This window comes from Macaca fascicularis, chromosome X (genome assembly GCF_037993035.2).
Source record: "Macaca fascicularis isolate 582-1 chromosome X, T2T-MFA8v1.1".
In the NCBI taxonomy this organism is placed as follows: domain Eukaryota; kingdom Metazoa; phylum Chordata; class Mammalia; order Primates; family Cercopithecidae; genus Macaca; species Macaca fascicularis.
This window is the reverse complement of record NC_088395.1, coordinates 117,818,131-117,836,057: the sequence shown is the minus strand read 5'-3', so window position 1 is coordinate 117,836,057 and position 17,927 is coordinate 117,818,131. Positions and strand designations below refer to the sequence as shown.

General features: G+C 41.3%; 1 protein-coding gene across 11 annotated transcripts in view; it reads left to right on the top strand.

Annotated features, from left to right (window-relative positions):
• The window catches only part of DCX (doublecortin), a 125,102-nt gene extending 116,667 nt beyond the window's left edge, over nucleotides 1-8,435 (top strand). For 10 of the 11 annotated variants that reach the window (XM_045384476.3, XM_005594381.5, XM_045384474.3 and 7 more), the window contains one exon: nucleotides 463-8,435. In XM_045384476.3, coding sequence (XP_045240411.1) covers nucleotides 463-491 — 29 coding nt within the window. In that variant the 3' untranslated portion in view covers nucleotides 492-8,435. The remainder of the gene's footprint in view (nucleotides 1-462) is intronic. The other variant, XR_012429969.1, reaches the window with a different exon arrangement.
• Nucleotides 8,436-17,927: the final 9,492 nt, after the last annotated feature.

Genomic DNA, 17,927 nt, shown 5'->3' with positions numbered 1-17,927 from the left:
ATGGTTTCATTCATATAATATTCTTGAAATTCCAAAATTACAGAGACAGGAAACAGATTATTTGTTGCCAGGGCTCAGGGAAGAGGGGAAGATTGGATGGAGCTCTAATGGGGTAGCACAAGGGAGCCTTGTGTTGAAGGTACAGTTCTGTATCTTGACTGTGGCGATGGTCACACAAATATACACACATGATAAAATTGCATAGTACTCTATACACACACACATACACACCCCACACACAAATGATTGCATGTTAAACTGCAAGATGGTACCATTAGGGAAAATTGATTGAAGGGTTCACTGGTACAAGGGTACCTCCCTGTACATTTTTTCAACTTCCTATGAATCTATAACTATTACGTTGTAAAAATTAAAGAAAGTATTAATAAAAACAAAACAGCCATTCCAGAGCTCAAGATATCAAGAAAAAGAGAATTAACTTTGTCTCTTCTCTTCTTATAGGACCTGTACCTGCCTCTGTCCTTGGATGACTCGGACTCCCTTGGCGATTCCATGTAAAGGAAGGGAGAGTGCTCAGAGTCCAGAGTACAACTCCAAACCTATCATTGTAGTAGGGTACTTCTGCTCAAGTGTCCAACAGGGCTATTGGTGCTTTCAAGTTTTTATTTTGTTGTTGTTGTTATTTTGAAAAAAACACTCTAATATGTTCGGTTTATTTTCCTGTGATTTCTCCTCTGGGCCACTGATCCACAGTTACCAATTATGAGAGATAGATTGATAACCATCTTTTGGGGCAACCTTCCAGGGATACAAAATGTGCTAGTCCATGGCCTTTCAATGGAAAGCTTAGGTGCCTGCGTTATTTTTGCCCTGTCTCATTTTGCCCATACAGTCTTCCTTCTGTAGAGGGCTGTTTACATACACAGCACTTAAAATGTTTGTGTGGGGGAAAAAACTCATTGGCAGATCCAAGAATGACTTTGTCAAAACACAAGTGCCCCTTTTCTCTGGATCTCAAGAATGGTGAATGACCCTGGAAGGACAGCAAGGCAGCTCCCCAGCCTCACTCTTCACTCCTGATTGAGGCCCGGGTTTGTTGTCCAGCACCAATTCTGGCTGTCAATGGGGAGAAATAACCAGCAACTTATAATTGTGACACCAGATGCTTAGGATCCTGGTGCTGGGTTAGCTAAGAGAATAGGCAGAATTGGAAAATACTGCAGACATTTTGGAAGAGTTTATAAAGCACAGTGAATTCCTGGTCAATCTCTCCACTGAGGCAATTTGGAATCAATAAGCAATTGATAAGAGTTTGGAGTAAGGGACTTCATATACCTGATTCCTCTAGGAGGCTGTCTAACATACCACATGATTACATGAACTGTATGGTATCCATCTATCTCTGTTCTATTGAATGCCTTGTTAACAGCCAACACTGAAAACACTGTGAGAATTTGTTTTCAGGTCTGACACCTTTCAGTCTCTTTTTATAGCAAGAAATCAATATCCTTTTTATAAAAACTCATGTCTGTATTTCAGGAGCAAACTCTTCAGGCTCCTTTTTTATAAACTGGTGATTTTTCTTTTGTCTAAAAAACACATGAAGAAAATTTACCAAAAAAAAGCAGAAGAATAATGTAGTTTAGAAATTATGCTGTCACTGCCAAACAGTAACCTCCAGGAGAAAACAAAATGAATAGCAGAGGCCAATTCAATAGAATCAGTTTTTTGATAGCTTTTTAGCAGTTATGCTTGCATTAATAATTTCAATGTGGACCAGACATTCTAATTATATTTTAAATGAAATGTTACAGCATATTTTAAGCAACTCTTTTTATCTATAATCCTAATATTTCATACTGAAGACAAAGAAATCTTTCACTTGTCTTTAACATTAGAAAGGATTTCTCTTTACTAAGGACTGATCATTTGAAACAGTTTTCAGTCTTTTGAGATACAGGTTTATAATACTGCTTTTTTTTTTTCTGTAATTGTAGCCCATAATGGCAAAGACAACTAAATTTAAGTGAAGGTCATGCATGCCAATTCTGTGTTTGCTTTTAGCAGATATGAAGATTTCCTTATTTCTTTGTAATTGTGCAGATATTTTGAAAGGCACAGCATTCAAAGCCAAGCTGCTGTTTGGCTACTGAATGGTTTGCAGTTGTTCCTCCACTCTAAATGGAATGAGCTTGCTGTGTGTGTGTGTGGTGGTGGTGGGAGGGGGTGGTACATGTGTGTATATGTGTGCATCTGCAGTTGCTTCAAAATTAGGAAATACTACAGGACATCCCTGTAATGGATTGGTGGCAACTTGGTGGCACTGCTGATGTGCACTGTGTAGGGGGAACCTAGTGGTGGTAGGGGTAGCTTAGATGCTCCTAGACAAGTTTCAGATGTCTGTAGCTACCAGAAACATTTTTGGTTCAGGAGAAGTGAGATGATGGTACTACTGGTTTCTGGTGAAATTGGTCATTGAAGAACCCCAAATGATGAGGATCTCTTTTTGCCCCTCTCCTTTATTTGTAGACCCATTCAAAACCATTAATAAATTCACTTTACTCAGTCCCTATTTCTTTCTAGAAGCTCAGGGTTTTCTTAGTGCCTCCCAGAACATTTTGTAGTTAATTGGGAAAAAGTGATACTTGGATTAGGGGGTGTGGGCATAAAGAATGGTGGGAGGCCTGATTTTAAACTTCAGGCCAAAGCCCCCCAGTGACTCCACCCATAGTCTCACTTTAGGTCTCATTTAGTCCAACACCTTTATTTTAAGATGAGGAAATGGAGGCTGGTAAAGAGCAGGACCAGAGGAAGAATCCAGATTTCCTTATGCTTGGGCCTCACACTAGCTCTCTGAGCATTTCTTTGATTGCGGTATATGTACTACTAGAAAATACTAAATAGACATATTTTCTTTAGGATAACCTTGGAACCAACAATCTTCAATAACAGTAGTACATTTTCCATCTTACTTTTAATTGAGTATAAGGAAATGTTTCTTTATGGCCATTTTGGAGGGGGCAAGGGATGGGGCTTGGCATAGTCCAAAATTCGTCTCCAATAATTAATTGCATTTTAAATTGGCCCACTTTCAAGGCAAATTTTTTTGTGTGTCTGTAACTGAGCTCCTCCACCCCTGTCATTCACTCCCGATTTTACCCAATCCAATTTTACCACTCAAGTTCTAGTGTGTTAATTTCTGCACAGTCAGCAAAATCAAGTCAGCAAGCATTTGCCACCACTCCCTATACTTCTCCCTCCCTTTTATACACACACACACGCACACACACACACACACAAAATCCATCTCTTGCTTGTTCCTACCTCCTGATTTTTCTTCCCTACAGAAATAGAAATAGGGACAAAGAAGGGGAAAATGTATATATTGGGGCTGGGCTGAACAACTAACTTCATAAGTAGTGTTAACTAGGGGTAATTTGAGAGAAAAGTTCCTTTTCTCTTCACTGTTTTGGAAAGGATAGCCATTAGCATGACTGCTTTGTGTCCTTATGGACTTTAGTATTAGCCTAGATTGAATCATAGTGTTTTCTAGCTGGAAGGAACCTTAAGATCACATCATCTACTCCTCTACTCCAAATTTCTCATTCTTCAGGCCAGGAAACTGAGACACAGAGGTAAAGTAATTTCCCCAAGGTCACACAGCTGGCTGGGGCAAGATTGGGATTAGAACCCACACCTCCTGGCTCTTATTCTAGGGCCTTTTCCCCCTAAGCAGTATTGCCTTCCACTAGGCCCCTGAGAGTTATTTCCCAGGGTCATGTTGCATCTTGGAGCCACATGCTGCTGCCCTGATGTCGGTGGGAAATCCACCCAGCAACCTAATACAACCCCTTTTCCCTGCATTCACATGGTTCCCATCCACATGGGTTGCAGATGTCCTCGAAGAGAGTGAGGCATTGAGGGCCAATAGGAGCAATGGGGTCCCTGGCCTTGTCCATCTGATTCAGGAGATCACTGCTCCATCTTGAGGAGCCCTCTGAATAGGCCCCCCTGAATGCTTGCCTTGCCCAAATGGAATGGAGGAAGACTGATTTTCACTGTCAGTTCGCCTTGTGTCATCTCATAATGGTTGGTCTTTCCAGGCTGAGGGAAATGTTTCTTGTTTCCAGAGTAGAGAAAGAAAGAGTGGAACAATAGCTTTGTTCATCCTAACTTTCTGAGATGGCTTTTCAACATTTTAAAAAACTAGTGTGGCTACCATTCACTGGCAATGATTTCTTTTAGAATATGGGAGTGAGATGAGCTAGAGAAAATAACCTGGTCTTGCTGTGGTTGCCCTCATCCACAATGTTCCCAAAGCCATCCTGCTCTGATGAGGACAGTTTCCAAGTATAAGCAAGGGGCTTTGTGACAAAAATGTACCCTGGTTGATGTTAAATATTGGCTCCTGTGTTTGCACCAAAATAGCAAGCTGTGTACTCTATACACTCTTCCCATCTTCTTGTGTACACTGCTACTGTGGCCTTCCACAGCAGAAACCAGGGCAAAAGGGTAAAAAACATGTGGTTTTCCTTGCTGCAAGGCTCTTCCTGGGGATTAAGGGGGTATTTATTAGTGCAGTTTTAGAGTCCTCCTTCTGGGCTTATCCCACTCCTCAGGTACTTCTCTTTCCTTCCTCCTCCTCCTCCCCAGTCACAAGTAACCAAGGAACCTGAAAGTGGATGTGTAGCTATTTGAAGAAGGTAAGGAACCCTGAGATTCTTCTTTGAATCGTCTAGTCCAAGTCCTAGACCAGTGATCGGTGCTTACCTCAAACAAAATTTTGTCTGTGTTCCTAATCCCTTCAATACTCTGGGTACAGATGCTCCCAATCACCCTGCACATTTGATTCTAAATGACTTTTATTTTTTAAAAATCCATATCCCTAGGACAGGAGAACAGGATGCCTATATCCCCAAAATGAGCTCCAGGACACTCATGGGAATGTTCCCAAAGATCAACCCACCTCAGAAACATCTGTGCCAAGAGACTTCCCCAGATAGAAACACTGGGACAGTGTGGTTTGAACAACTTATTTTATGGTGGTCCAGTTTGCTATGGAAATAAAGGGCATTGGTTTTTTTAAAAGGTGATTGGAACCTGTCCTTGGACACGTAGGGCCACTTGGATCCATTTCCAGGCCTTACTCGTGTATTGCCTTCACTGAATCAAGGGCTTTGACTTTAAGTCCCAGACTGGTCTCCTAAGGGAACCATAAGTGTTTTGGAGTTCATCTGGGGTGGAGCATGAGAATGCTGCCCCATCTATCCCTTCAGGAAAAGGTGCCTTCCCTCCCTTTCTCCTAAAGGCTGGTCCCCAGAATTTGTTTTCATCTCTAAAAGTCTAGTATGGTCTTTACACCCAGCCTCTTAGTGTTGCTTTCTGCCTTGTTCCTTTGTTAAGGATCTACGCAGACCTCCCACTTTGGCTTAGCTAGAGTGACATTGGCTATAATTTGACAAGACTAACTTTCTTTTTTTTTTTTTTTTTTTAACAGAGTCTCCCTCTGTCACCTAGGCTGGAGTACAGTGGCACAATCTTGTCTCACTGCAATCTTCACCCTTCACCTCCCAGGTTGAAGTAATTCTCCTGCCTCAGTCTCCCGAGTAGCTGGGATTACAGGCACATGCCACCAAATCTGGCTTTTTAAAAAATTTTCAGTAGAGATGGGGTTTCACCATGTTGGCCAGACTGGTCTTGAACTCCTGGCCTCAAATCATCTGCCCACCTTGGCCTCCGAAAGTGCTGGGATTACAGGCATGAGCCACCATGCCCAGCCAACAAGACTAATTTTTTATCACTTGGTTTATTGGCTTCAACATCTTCTGGAATCAGAGGTGATTTTTTCTTACTTTGGTTGCCTGAGACTAGGGGAGTACAGAATTCCAGTTGGGAATTAAGGCGTCTTTCTGCTCCTGATCAGAAGGGCAGGTTAGTTGGGAGAGGTCAGATGGCACAACAGAAGTCACCTTGTAAGTAAGGCAAAGACTTGAAGGCATTAGCATTTCTCATTACTAGGTCAATAACCTGAGGGAATCAATGGCTTTTTGCCACTCTACCTCTTGTGTGTCTCTTTAACTTTTCTTCCTCTGTCTGGTTTCCTCTATTCTCAGTTTATACTCTATGTTATCATTCTCTCTTTCCACAATATAAACATCCATCCTTTGTCCTGTGCAATTCTCTCTCTCCCCTTATTATATTTATTTGTACTTTTTCCTTCCTCCCTATCGAGACACTGGGCATGTGCCTCTTCTTAGCCTGTGATTTTGCCTTGGGACTGCTGATAAATTATTTCCGGATTCAATCAGCCCTGGTCCTACCCCAGTCCAATCAGAAGTATGTTGGTGGGAATCAACCTGATCCTGGCCCTTTCTTCTTCTCCATTCTTAATCCCTCTCCACAGATCTTTACAAGCAGTTTCCTTATAGCTCATGTATCTTTAGGTCTTTGCCTTCCAAGCACTGTACAGAATACTTTGTGTTTCCTTTTTGTCTGCCATTTTGTGGAGCAGTGAAGCGTGCTCAGAGGCATAATCAGCTGAAGAGAAAAATCCAGCCATGGATTTATATCAGCTAAATACTAATAATTGATTTTGTTTGATTTGCCCATAATTTTTAAAGCTGCAATATAACATAATGAGGGACCACAGGTAATTTCTCCTGTCATTTGTTTCGGCTAGATGGGGGTGGGGGAGTAATTGCTTAAAGTTTTACCATTACACATTAAACTCTCTATAAATAATCTTGTTTGGGGCTTGCTGTTGAGTTTTTTTAACTAAACTGGTAGGCAATTGGAGTTGATTTAAATGAAAAGATTATTTAACAAATCTATACTATAAAAAGAGACATTCGCTTAATTGAAATGTATTTTTTCCTTCTATTACTAGAGTCGCCTAAACATTTACTCTTGACACCAACTGTTCATGATACTGAATAGACAGTCCATATAAGAGAAATTAGTGGACCTAAAGAAGCCAGCTTGTAGGTGTTAATTTATTAAACAGAGTACAAAGCCCTTGGAAATGTCACTGCTTTGCAATACCATATGGAATGCCAAAATTCACAATGACTTTTCTTTATAAGTTATCCGAAAGGGGTTTGAACAAGTAAGAGGTTATGCCAAAATGTCTCCAATGTATGGTCCTGTAATATATTGCAGCTTGAAGCCAATGATCCCTTATGACTTGTATACAACTAATGCATGTTTTGATTGAATTTTGCATTTCCCATGTGTGGTAAGTTCTTTAAAATGTTTTTGATCACCTTTTTGTGCCATTAAACTTGTACAGAAAATGCTTTTATGGCCATTTTCAAAGGGAGAAAGTTTAAAATGGAAACAGCCCACCCTTTCTGCCCTATAGCTGTAGTTAGAATTGAGTAACTGTAGCAAAACAGCTGTAATTGGTGGTTGTAGTGTTAGAGGTGTTAGCTTGCTAGTGACTAGCTTTGGAGAGTAAATGCATGGTATTGTACATCGCATTTCTTAAATAACTCATTTTAACCTCTGAAAAGAATATATTCTTCTTTGTAGTCCTTTTTCCCACCCCCCTTGCCCTCTCCCTCTCCCTGCTCCCAGGTGTCTTACAGTTGTAAATATCTGATTTGAGGCCTAATAATTCTAGCCAAGTAAAGTCAGCAAACAACAAACAAATCAAAATGTGGGGAAAAGGCATTTCTCAACCATCTCTCAGTAGTTATTAATCATTTCTTAAGGAATGGCATTGTGATCAAAGACTCAACTTTACGTAAAAATCAGTGGTAAATTGGGGTTGTATTTGGCCATTTGATTACATTTCAGGATTGAACAGTTTTCAGAATCACACGTAATCCAAAGACAGTAGGTAGTGATGTCTCTTATCCCTGCAGCTGTTTTGAGGTACTTAGAGACCTCAGAAGACTCTGCTTGACGGATGACCAATAATTATTTGAAAAAAAAAGAAAAAATGAGAGAAATACAATAGATATTTAAGAATTATAGCCACCTATTTAGAATAGTTATAGCCAGAAAAAAAAAACAAGGGCATGAGTTCAAATGCATTACTATCAGTGTCCCAGGCAATACCTAATCTACTCTGAGATTGTGATTCAAAAGCAGTATTTCAAGAGGCATTCTCCTTTTTGGTTTGCTGACCCCACTTGGACTGGTAGGTTTGGTAAGGCCCCCATAAATCAGCTGGAGCAGACCCTTTTCATCTCCTGTGCCTGCAACATCCCTCTTCCCCTACCCCCTCCACAATTCAGTGAGGGCTTTCTTGGGTCAGAGGACTTCAAGGTTGTCTAGAGAAGTTCGCCATGTGTGTAAGGTGCTGTGAACTGTGAGTGCTGAAGATTCGCAGCATTCAATACCAGGCAGCCAAAGAGCTGCTCTTGCAATCATTTTGGCTCTCAAGCTCTGTTCTTCATCGCATTCTCATTTCTGTGTACATTTGCAAGATGTGTGTAATGTCATTTTCCAAAAATAAAATTTGATTTCAATATTTCTGACTGACATTCTTTTTTTAAAAAACAAAAACAAAAAACATTGAACCAATAATCATATAACCGCAAAATGTCCAAGCTGGCAGGAAACTTAGACATTATTTTGTCCAACCTCTTAATTTTATACATGAGGAAGCTGAGAGTTAATGTATGGTAGAAACACCATAATTATCGGTACAGCACATTTACAAAAAATAAGATCTCAGATCTCCCTCTAGAGTTGAACAGGAATAAAGTGACCTCCTTTTATGCATAAGATGCTTTGGCTAATGTCAGCCTGTGTCATCAGGTGGTGACTTCTAGTACCAAGTTTTCAGAGGCCCAAGAAAGACTCCATGTCTTCCAAAATACCTCTACCTGTTGCTTGCAATTTCTTTAACAGTGTGGCTATTCTTCTTCACACTGTTCTACACTCTCTACTCTTCACACTGTTCTACACTCTCTGCGAGAAGAAACACATAACTATCATATTTACCCTCAGACACAAATGACTGTTGTTTCTCAGATCAGGTTTTAATGGGATAAAGAACACAAAGCACTGGGTTTGGGAAGAGGTTGACGGAGAGGGAAGGAGAAAAGGACGTGAAAAACAGGAGGCTGAGGCTGGGTGCGGTGGCTCACACCTGTAATCCCAGCACTTTGGGAGGCCAAGGCAAGCAGATCATCTGATGTCAGGAGTTTGAGACCAGCCTGGCCATCATGGTGAAACCCCATCTCTACTAAAAATACAAAAATTAGCTGGGTGTGGTGGCGCACACCTGTAATCTCAGCTACTTGGGAGGCTGAGGCAGGAGAATCACTTGAACCCGGGAGGCAGAGGTTGCAGTGAGCCGAGTCGGTGCCACTGCACACCAGCCCGGGTGACAGAGTGAGACTCCATCTCAAAACAAACAAAAAAACAAACAAACACAAGAGGCTGAGATTCTAAGAAACAGTTTGAGCAACATCACAATTATGTGAGGGCCAACTCTGCAGCTCTCAGCTGACCTGTGTTCAGAGAAGCAATGATGTCAGCTTCCCCTAGGCACTCCCAAGGACCAAGATGATTATGGATTCTTCATCTAAGCAGTATTTTACCAACTGGCTCCATGACCATCACACTGGTGGAGACAAAGAAAGTAGATGGAAATGGGACTTCTTGGTGTTTCTAATCCAAAGAAAAGTTGGATACAACAATCAGACTGACTAGGCCTCTTGCTGACAGATTTATCCCCATTACCATCAGGTTCTCCTTGTCCCTGATTACTCATGATGTCCTTTTCATCCACCTTGGTCTATCCTGAAGTCCCCTGCAAGTAAAATCTTTCTAAAAGATCATTTCGGTCACAAAAGGACAAATACCATAAGATTCTGCTCATATGAAGTAACTAATATAGTGAAAATCATAAAAGCAGAAAGTAGAAAGGTGGTTACCAAGAGCTTGGGGAGGGTAAAGGGAGAAGTAGTATTTAGTGAGTATAGAGTTTTAGTGTTGCAGGATGGAAAAGTTCTAGAGATCTGTTGCACAACAATGTGAATATACTTGACACAACTGAACTGTACACTTAAAAATGGTGAAGATGGTAAATTTAATGTTATGTTTTTTACTACAATAAAAATCATTGCGATTGTCTCATTTCTCTGATCATTAAACCAAGTCCAACTCCTCTTCATGGTTTTCATTAAGACATCTCTACAGCACTATGTTCTAGGTACCCTGCCAATTGCTAGGCTTTGGACCTAGGCCTCCAGGACTTCCAGCCTAGTGAAGACAGACCAGTAAATAAATGAGTCCAGTGCAAAGGAGCAAGTGCTGTGGGAACACCAGTGATAGAATAATGATTGCTCCAGGATGATGAGGTTCAGAAAAACTTCATGGAGCTGGCAGCATTTGAAGACAGATTAAGAGTTTTCCAGGTGGGCAGTGAGCAATCTAAATAGAGGCAATAGCATGAAAGGTGTCCCAAAAAGCAAGAGTCTCTCCGAGAACTGATGATTACCTGAGGTGGCAAAGTTACAGAGCCAATACGCATGGTTCTGGCAGGAAAACACAAGTGCAGTAGTCTGAGAATTACAATTTGGGTGGTTTAGATCAGTGGTTCCCAAATGCTGGTACAGCAGCCAATGGTAGTCTGTAATAAAGTTTTCACCAGGCTGTGGTATAAAGAGAAAACTAAGGACAATGTAGTATGCTTTTTTCATAGAAGTAAATGTACTTCATTTAAATAACTATCTTTAGTTTTGAGATCATAACATTTTACTTTTGGTTATTAAAAATGTCCTTCCTTATATGAAGTTTTGGTCATGGTAGAAGATAGGTATGTATTTGTTTTTGAATGTCCTAACTAGGCAAAATTTAAAGTGACTAATCCTAGGAGGGGCCTCAAATAAAATCTATATTTCTTTATTTTCTTTTTTAAATTCTCATAATCTGTGAGGTTAATAAGTTTAGCAAGCACTGGTTTAGACTAAAAGAAATGGGGAAATGGAGAAACCACTAGGGGTTGAGTTATAAGAAAAAAGGTGTTTGGTATTTGAAGGAAGTTCCTCCTGAAAGCATTCAGTTCTCTCTCCATCTCCCTTTTCTCTTCCCTCAGCTTTGCCTCTTCCCTTCTTCAGCCTCTCTTCCTTTGTCCTCCCCTGGTCCACACAGTGTGAGCAGTGCTTCAGCTCCACCTAGGAACTTGTCAGAAATGCACATCCTTGACCACACACACCACTGCCCCACCCACATATACTGGATCAGAAACTCTGCGGGTAGGGTTCAGCAATTCTCATGTTAACAAGCTCTCCATGAGGCATCTGAGACCCTCTCTAGTTTGATAACCCCCTGCTCTTGTGAATTCCACTTCCTTTTCAGTGAGGACTCAGTGAGAATTTAAGCAGCATATATGATCTCTTTTGCCATTTGGGTTAGAGTTTGCATCTCTCCCAGGAGAAAAAAAAGATGCAAGAGATTGTTTATTTCAGTAAGGTCTCTATATACTTAGTTTCTGTAGAGAAAGACAGCCTTTTCAAGCTTGAGAAGAAACTTGTACCAGTAAAGACACTCTGGAAAGGGTCTTCACAGCTGTTGCAAGCTGTCCAGATAGAGACAAAAGCAGATTCCGAATTAAGGCCAGAGCAGTGGTGGTAGAGAGGAGGAATAAGAGTGAAAAGTTGTCCATATAGAATTGTCAGAATCTGATGTACAGATTGGATGTAGGGAGGAAATGGGAAGAAGAGAAAGCCCTGACTTGAGCAACTCGGTCTGAGCGTCCCCTGTTCCCAGACCTGGGCCTCTGCTCTGGACAGCCCAGTAGCTTCTCATGCACCTCCTCCCCTGACTTCAGCTGTCGCTATGCAATGCTCATTCACACTTCACTCTTGCTGACAGAGCCTACCCTTCTTTCCCTGCCTAGAAAAATACCCTCTGAATGCCCTTCCACATTCTCTCCACCTGTCTAAATCTCAGATGTTGCCATAAACCTACCAGCAATGGAACTTAGGGCATATTTATAAGAAAAACAAACCCAAACATGGAGAAAAACTGGCAACTTTCTATCCTGAACTTTCCAGGGCAGTCCTGATCTTATGTAAATTATGTAATTTTTTTTCTTTTCCAAATAAAGATGACTTGTTAAGCATATAACTATATATATAATTTATATAAATACACAAATCAGAAAACATCCTTTTTCAGGCCACGCATCCACACTGAGGGCTTGGAAAATAGGATTCCTTTCAGGGAGAGGCTTTCTCCAGGTTTCCTTGTCAGCTTGTTTGGAACCCCTCTCCTGGATTCCATTGCCAGTGTGGGGCAGGTGTTGCACCCTCCATTTCTAATATCCCCTTTTCGATACCCAAGAAGGTCTTTCAGATCATCTGATTATATCAAGCTTGAATGCTTCAGAGAGAGAGAGGCTGGACTAAGCAGATAATTTAATTTCTCTTTGAATCCCAGAGGTGCTGATTCTCTCCAGTCAAGAAGACTTGGCTTGATTTGTTGTAATCCCTCTTCCTTTTCCCCACTGGCACAGCCCCGGATGATTTAAAAAATATTTACCCTAATGGAGAGAGGGGTAAGTCCCAGAATTCTGAATTAGGTATCACTATTTACTATCCTTGGTAATGAACAAGTGCATATAGAATTGCAGAATTTCAAAGGTGGAAGGGCCTTTATCAATCACTTACCTAACGTTTCACAAAGTTCTCTGGGGATGTGAGTCACTTCAGGTACTTGCTACAAATACAACTTCAGGGACCCCATCCCAGTTCCACTTCATTAGAGTCTCCAGGACAATGGCCTGGGAAGCTGCATATTTAACAAGAGCCTCAGTGAATCTTTCATCTGCGAAGCTTACAGAGCTTTCCAAACTTTGTTGTGGATAGAATCACGTGGGGATCTTGCCAAAATGCAGAGTCTGATTTGGAGATTTGGTGTGGGGCCCAGACTCTGTGTTTTTAACAAGCTGCCCACTGGTACTTCATGCCCCTGGTCTGTGGACCACACTTTAAAATAGCAAAACACTAAGTTCAAGTTCCTCATTGTTCATAAAAAGAGTAAACTGAGACCCAGGGAAGGAAAGGAAGTTTCTCACATTCAGACCCTTGGTCAGAGGCAGAGATGGGCTTCCATGGGCCAGTACTGTTTCCATATGACCAGGCAGCCCATCACCAGCAGGCGTTAAAAGCAATCCAGCTGCAATGGTACTGTTTCTAATCAAAGGCTAATTGGAAAAAAATGATGCTTCCTGAAAGAGAAGCAGCCTTGGCTTGTCTCAGTAATGAGTGGGCACACTGGCAGAAAAAAAAAAAAGACAAAGGGTGGGCGGAGGGAACAGAATTTATGTTTCGTTTTAATTGAAGAAATGAGACTAAGGTCCCCTTACAAGGGGCCGGCAGGGGGTGGGGAGCGTGTAGGGACATGTCCTCCTACCTCATTCAGGAGAAAAACATAAACTAAACAAACAAAATCTATCCCCCAAAGCATTAAGGAAATGCTATGATAGAGGTTTTGTAAGGAGCTGAGAGAGCCCAGAGGAGGGGCAGTCTAACTGCTAGGGTGGGGTGATGAAGGCTGCTAGATATTGGACTTGGTATAATAAAGCATGATGAAGAATGAGCTAAGAATTATCCTGCCTAGAATAAATCTTTATTTTAATGCTTCCCTTCAAGCACAAGCTTCACTGAGGAGGTGAAACTTGAGCTGAGGCTTAAATAAGTTGGAGTTTGTTAGGCAAAGAGGGGAGGCGCAGAGGGGAAGAGGGAAGAACAAGAGCCTTCCAGTCAGAAAAACCATATGAACAAAGTTAAAGAGGTATGATCCATGCCCAGCGTGTCTGCAGATCAGAAAGGCTTCTAGTGAGGTAGAAGAGCCTAAGATGTAGAGTGTGGGGGAGTGAATGGCATGTAGACAATGTTGGAAAGGCAAAATAGGATTCATTTTTTGACGCATATGCGACATACTATGTGCCAGGTGCTGTGCTAGGCTCTAGGAGATAAATAGACATTGCCCTTCACCTCACAGAGCTCCAAATATAGCTAAGGTAGACTGTAATTATACACAGTATGCCCAGTGCTGTGACATGAAGCAGCATAGAATGGCCCCATGGCACACCTAATTCAACCTGAGGGATGTTAAGAAAGCCTTCCCAGAGGAAGTGACATACTAAGTGAACTTTTTTTTTTTTTTTGAGACAGAGTCTCGCTTTGTTGCCCAGGCTGGAGTGCAGTGGCGCCATCTCGGCTCACTGCAATCTCCGCCTCCCGGGTTCACGCCATTCTCCTGCCTCAGCCTCCGAGTAGCTGGGACTACACGCGCCTGCCACCAAGCCCGGCTAATTTTTTGTATTTTTAGTAGAGACGGGGTTTCACCGTGTTAGCCAGGATGGTCTGGATCTCCTGACCTCGTGATCCGCCTGCCTCGGCGTCCCAAAGTGCTGGGATTACAGGCGTGAGCCACCGCGCCCAGCCCATATTAACTGAACTTAAAGGTGAGTAAAAGTTAGCTGTTCCAGATAAGGGTAAATGAATATGTGAAGGGCCTGAAAAAAGCAGGACTGTTTGTTGAAGCAACTGAAAGTCCAATGTGGTTGAAGTATGGAGTGTTATGGTGGAGAGGTGGTGAGAGATGACATGAGAGAGAAAGACAGAGGCCACAACATGGGGTCTTTTAGCCACATTAAGAAGCTTGAATTTCCCCCGAAGAGCACTCAGTGAGTCATTAAAGAGTTTTAAGCAGGAGAGTGTGATGAGCAGATAAAAGTTGTAAATAGATCACTCTTGCTGCAACCTTGTGGAGACTGGACCGGAGGGACACAAGAACAAGAGATAAGTCATGCATTTGGGGCTGGTGTCATGATGGACTTTGGTTGGGCATGCTTTGCTCTGGCTGAAAAGTCCAGACCCAGTGGAAGGACTTACCAATAGTTGAGCTCTCCTGTGGTGTGCCAGGCACCACACAAACTTTCTCCTGAACAAACTTCACCAAACCCCAGCAGAATGGGGTGGGGTTATCCTCATGTTTTCAGACAGGAAATGGGAGCTTGGAGAGGTGAAGTGATCTGTCAACTGTTGAACAGCAAGAAAGTGAGATGGTCTGACAGTCTTTACACTAGACCAACTTGCCTCTGCAAAAATTTTGATATGTCTAAGTCCTGCCATTATGGCTCCCATAAAATTAGAGTTTAGCCTGTAATCCCAGCACTTTGGGAGGCTGAGACGGGCGGATCACAAGGTCAGGAGATCGAGACCATCCTGGCTAATATGGTGAAACCCCATCTCTACTAAAAAATACAAAAAACTAGCTGGGTGAGGTGGCGGGCGCCTGTAGTCCCAGCTACTCGGGAGGCTGAGGCAGGAGAATGGTGTGAACCCGGGAGGCGGAGCTTGCAGTGAGCTGAGATCCGGTCACTGCACTCCAGCCTGGGCAACAGACCGAGACTCCGTCTCAAAAAAAAAAAAAAAATTAGAGTTTAGCCTCTTCCCTAACTGGAACAGCAAAGGGGTTACAAATAGATTTGAGGCTGCTATCTGAAGATTCTGTTGTCTGAAAAGGTAGATTGCATACGTATGGAGAAAGCAACAAGAAAGTTGTAGGCGTTAAAGAGGTTACTTAGAAAGGGGTCCGTTCTCTGTAGAAGCAGCTTGGAGCTAATAGTGTAAAGAAAAAGTGGTGCCCCAAAAGCTTTGGAGGGGCTCTGGAGGAGCATCACCAGCGGGGCTGGAACTCAAGAACATTGATTCCAAAGGACTTGGAGAAATCATCTAATCTGGGCCCTGGCATATGAGCATCATTCTTGCTGGATTTGTTCTTCATTTTAGCACATTTTTCCTGTCTTTAAAAATGTGGGCTAGTGCATGTTCTCACTAATTAGTGGGAGTTGAACAATGAGAACAAATGGACACAGAGAAGAGAATATCACACACCCGGGCCTGTCGGGGGCAGTGGGGGTCAAGGGAGGGAGAGCATTAGGAGAAATACCTAATGTAAATGACGAGTTGATGGGTGCAGCAAACCAACACGGCACATGTATACTTATGTAACAAACCTGCACGTTGTGCACATGTACCCCAGAAGTTAAAGTATAATTTTAAAAAATGTGAGCTGGTGTTGGTGTTTCCACTATACACAAAAAAGTAAGCGTGAGAGATAATGCATGTGATAATTAGTTTGGTTTCACTGATTTCACAGTTCCACAATGTATACACATTTCAAAACTTATTATACACCATAAATATATACAACTTGTATTTTACCAATTAAAACTATTTTAAATGTAGGCTAGAGCACCATAAGACACAATCAACAGACTGAACAGGTAACCTATGGAATGAGAGAAATATTTATGAACCATATATTAGATAAGGGATTAATATCCAGAACATATAAAGAATTCTGAAATCCAGTAACAAAACAAATAATCTTATCACAAATGGGCAAACAACTTGAACAGACGTTTCTCCAAAGTAGATATAAAAATGGCCAACAAGTACATGAAAAGATGTTCAACATCCATAGTCATTAGGAAAATGCAAATCAAAAACCAAATGAGATATTAGCTTATATCCATTAGGAAAGCTATTATCAAAAAAAGTGTTTGATAGCACAATAGAGTGACTATAGTCAATAATAACTGTACATTTAAAAGTAACTAAGAGTATAATTCTATTGTTTGTAACACAAAGGATAAATGCTTGAGGAGATGGATACCCTATTTACCCTGATGTGATTATTATGCATTGCATGCATGCATCAAAACATCTCATGTACCCCGTAAATATATATACCTACTATGTACCTACAAAAATTAAAATTAAAAATTTAAAAACAACAGAAAATAGGAAATGTTGATAAGCATATAGAGAAATTGGAACCTTTGTGCACTGTTGGTGGGAATGTAAAATGGTGCAGCTGCTATGGAAAATAGTATGGTGGTTCCTCAAGAAATCAAAAATAGAATTAGCATATGATTCAGCAATCTCACTTCTGGGTATACATCCTAAAGAACTGAAAGTAAGATCTCGAAGAGATATTTGTACCACCATGCTTATTGCAACATTATTCACAATAGCCAAAAGGTGGAATCAACCCAAGTGTTTATTGACAGATGAATGGGTAAACAAAATGTAATATATACATGCAATGGAATATTATTCAGCCTTTTAAAGGAAGGAATTTCTGACACATGCCTCAACATGGATGAAACTTGAGGTCATTATGCTAAGTGAAATAAGCCGGTCACAAAAAGACAAATACTATATATTCTATATATATAAGGTATTTAAAGTAGTAAAACTCATAGAAACAGAAAGTAGAGTGGCAGCTACCAGAGGCAGATGGGAGGGGAAAATGTGGAGTTATTTAATGAATACAGTGTTTCAGTTTTGCAAAACGAAAAAGTTCTGCAGATCTGTTTCACAATAACGTGAATACACTTAACATTACTGAACTGTATACTTAAAAAAGTTAAGACAGTAAATTTTATCTTATGTGTATTTTATCACCATTAAATTAAAAATTTATTTAAAATTGTAGGCTAGGATCAATGTTCCTGGAAATCCCTTTTCTCTCCAGAAGCCTCAGGCCCCCTCTCCCTTAAGTTTTCCTGAGCTCTCCCTCTAAGCCTCCTGCAGAAAGCTTTTTCAGTCAATGGGAAGAGTGAGAATGATTCTCTAACCAGGCTCCTTCAAACCTCCTTCCTCACTCTCTAGCCTGCAGGGCCCCTCCTTCTTTGCTTATACCCAATGGATATTCTTAGTTTATTTTGCGTGTGTTCATGGAATGTGCATTCTCAGAGGTACTGGATGAAGGCTGTCAATGAGAAGGAGAAAGGTGTGGACAGCTTGTTCCAGCTCTGTAAGTTATAAGGAGCTCTGTGCTTGTCTGGCAATAGCATAGCTTTGTAGATTTTAGGCAAGCCTGTGCTTCCTCTGAAACGTTCTTTCACTGCAGGTACAAAAACACAGTAAACCGCGATCCAAAAAAAACCTGTCCACTCGTGAATGGTGCTTTGTAAGCCAGTTAAT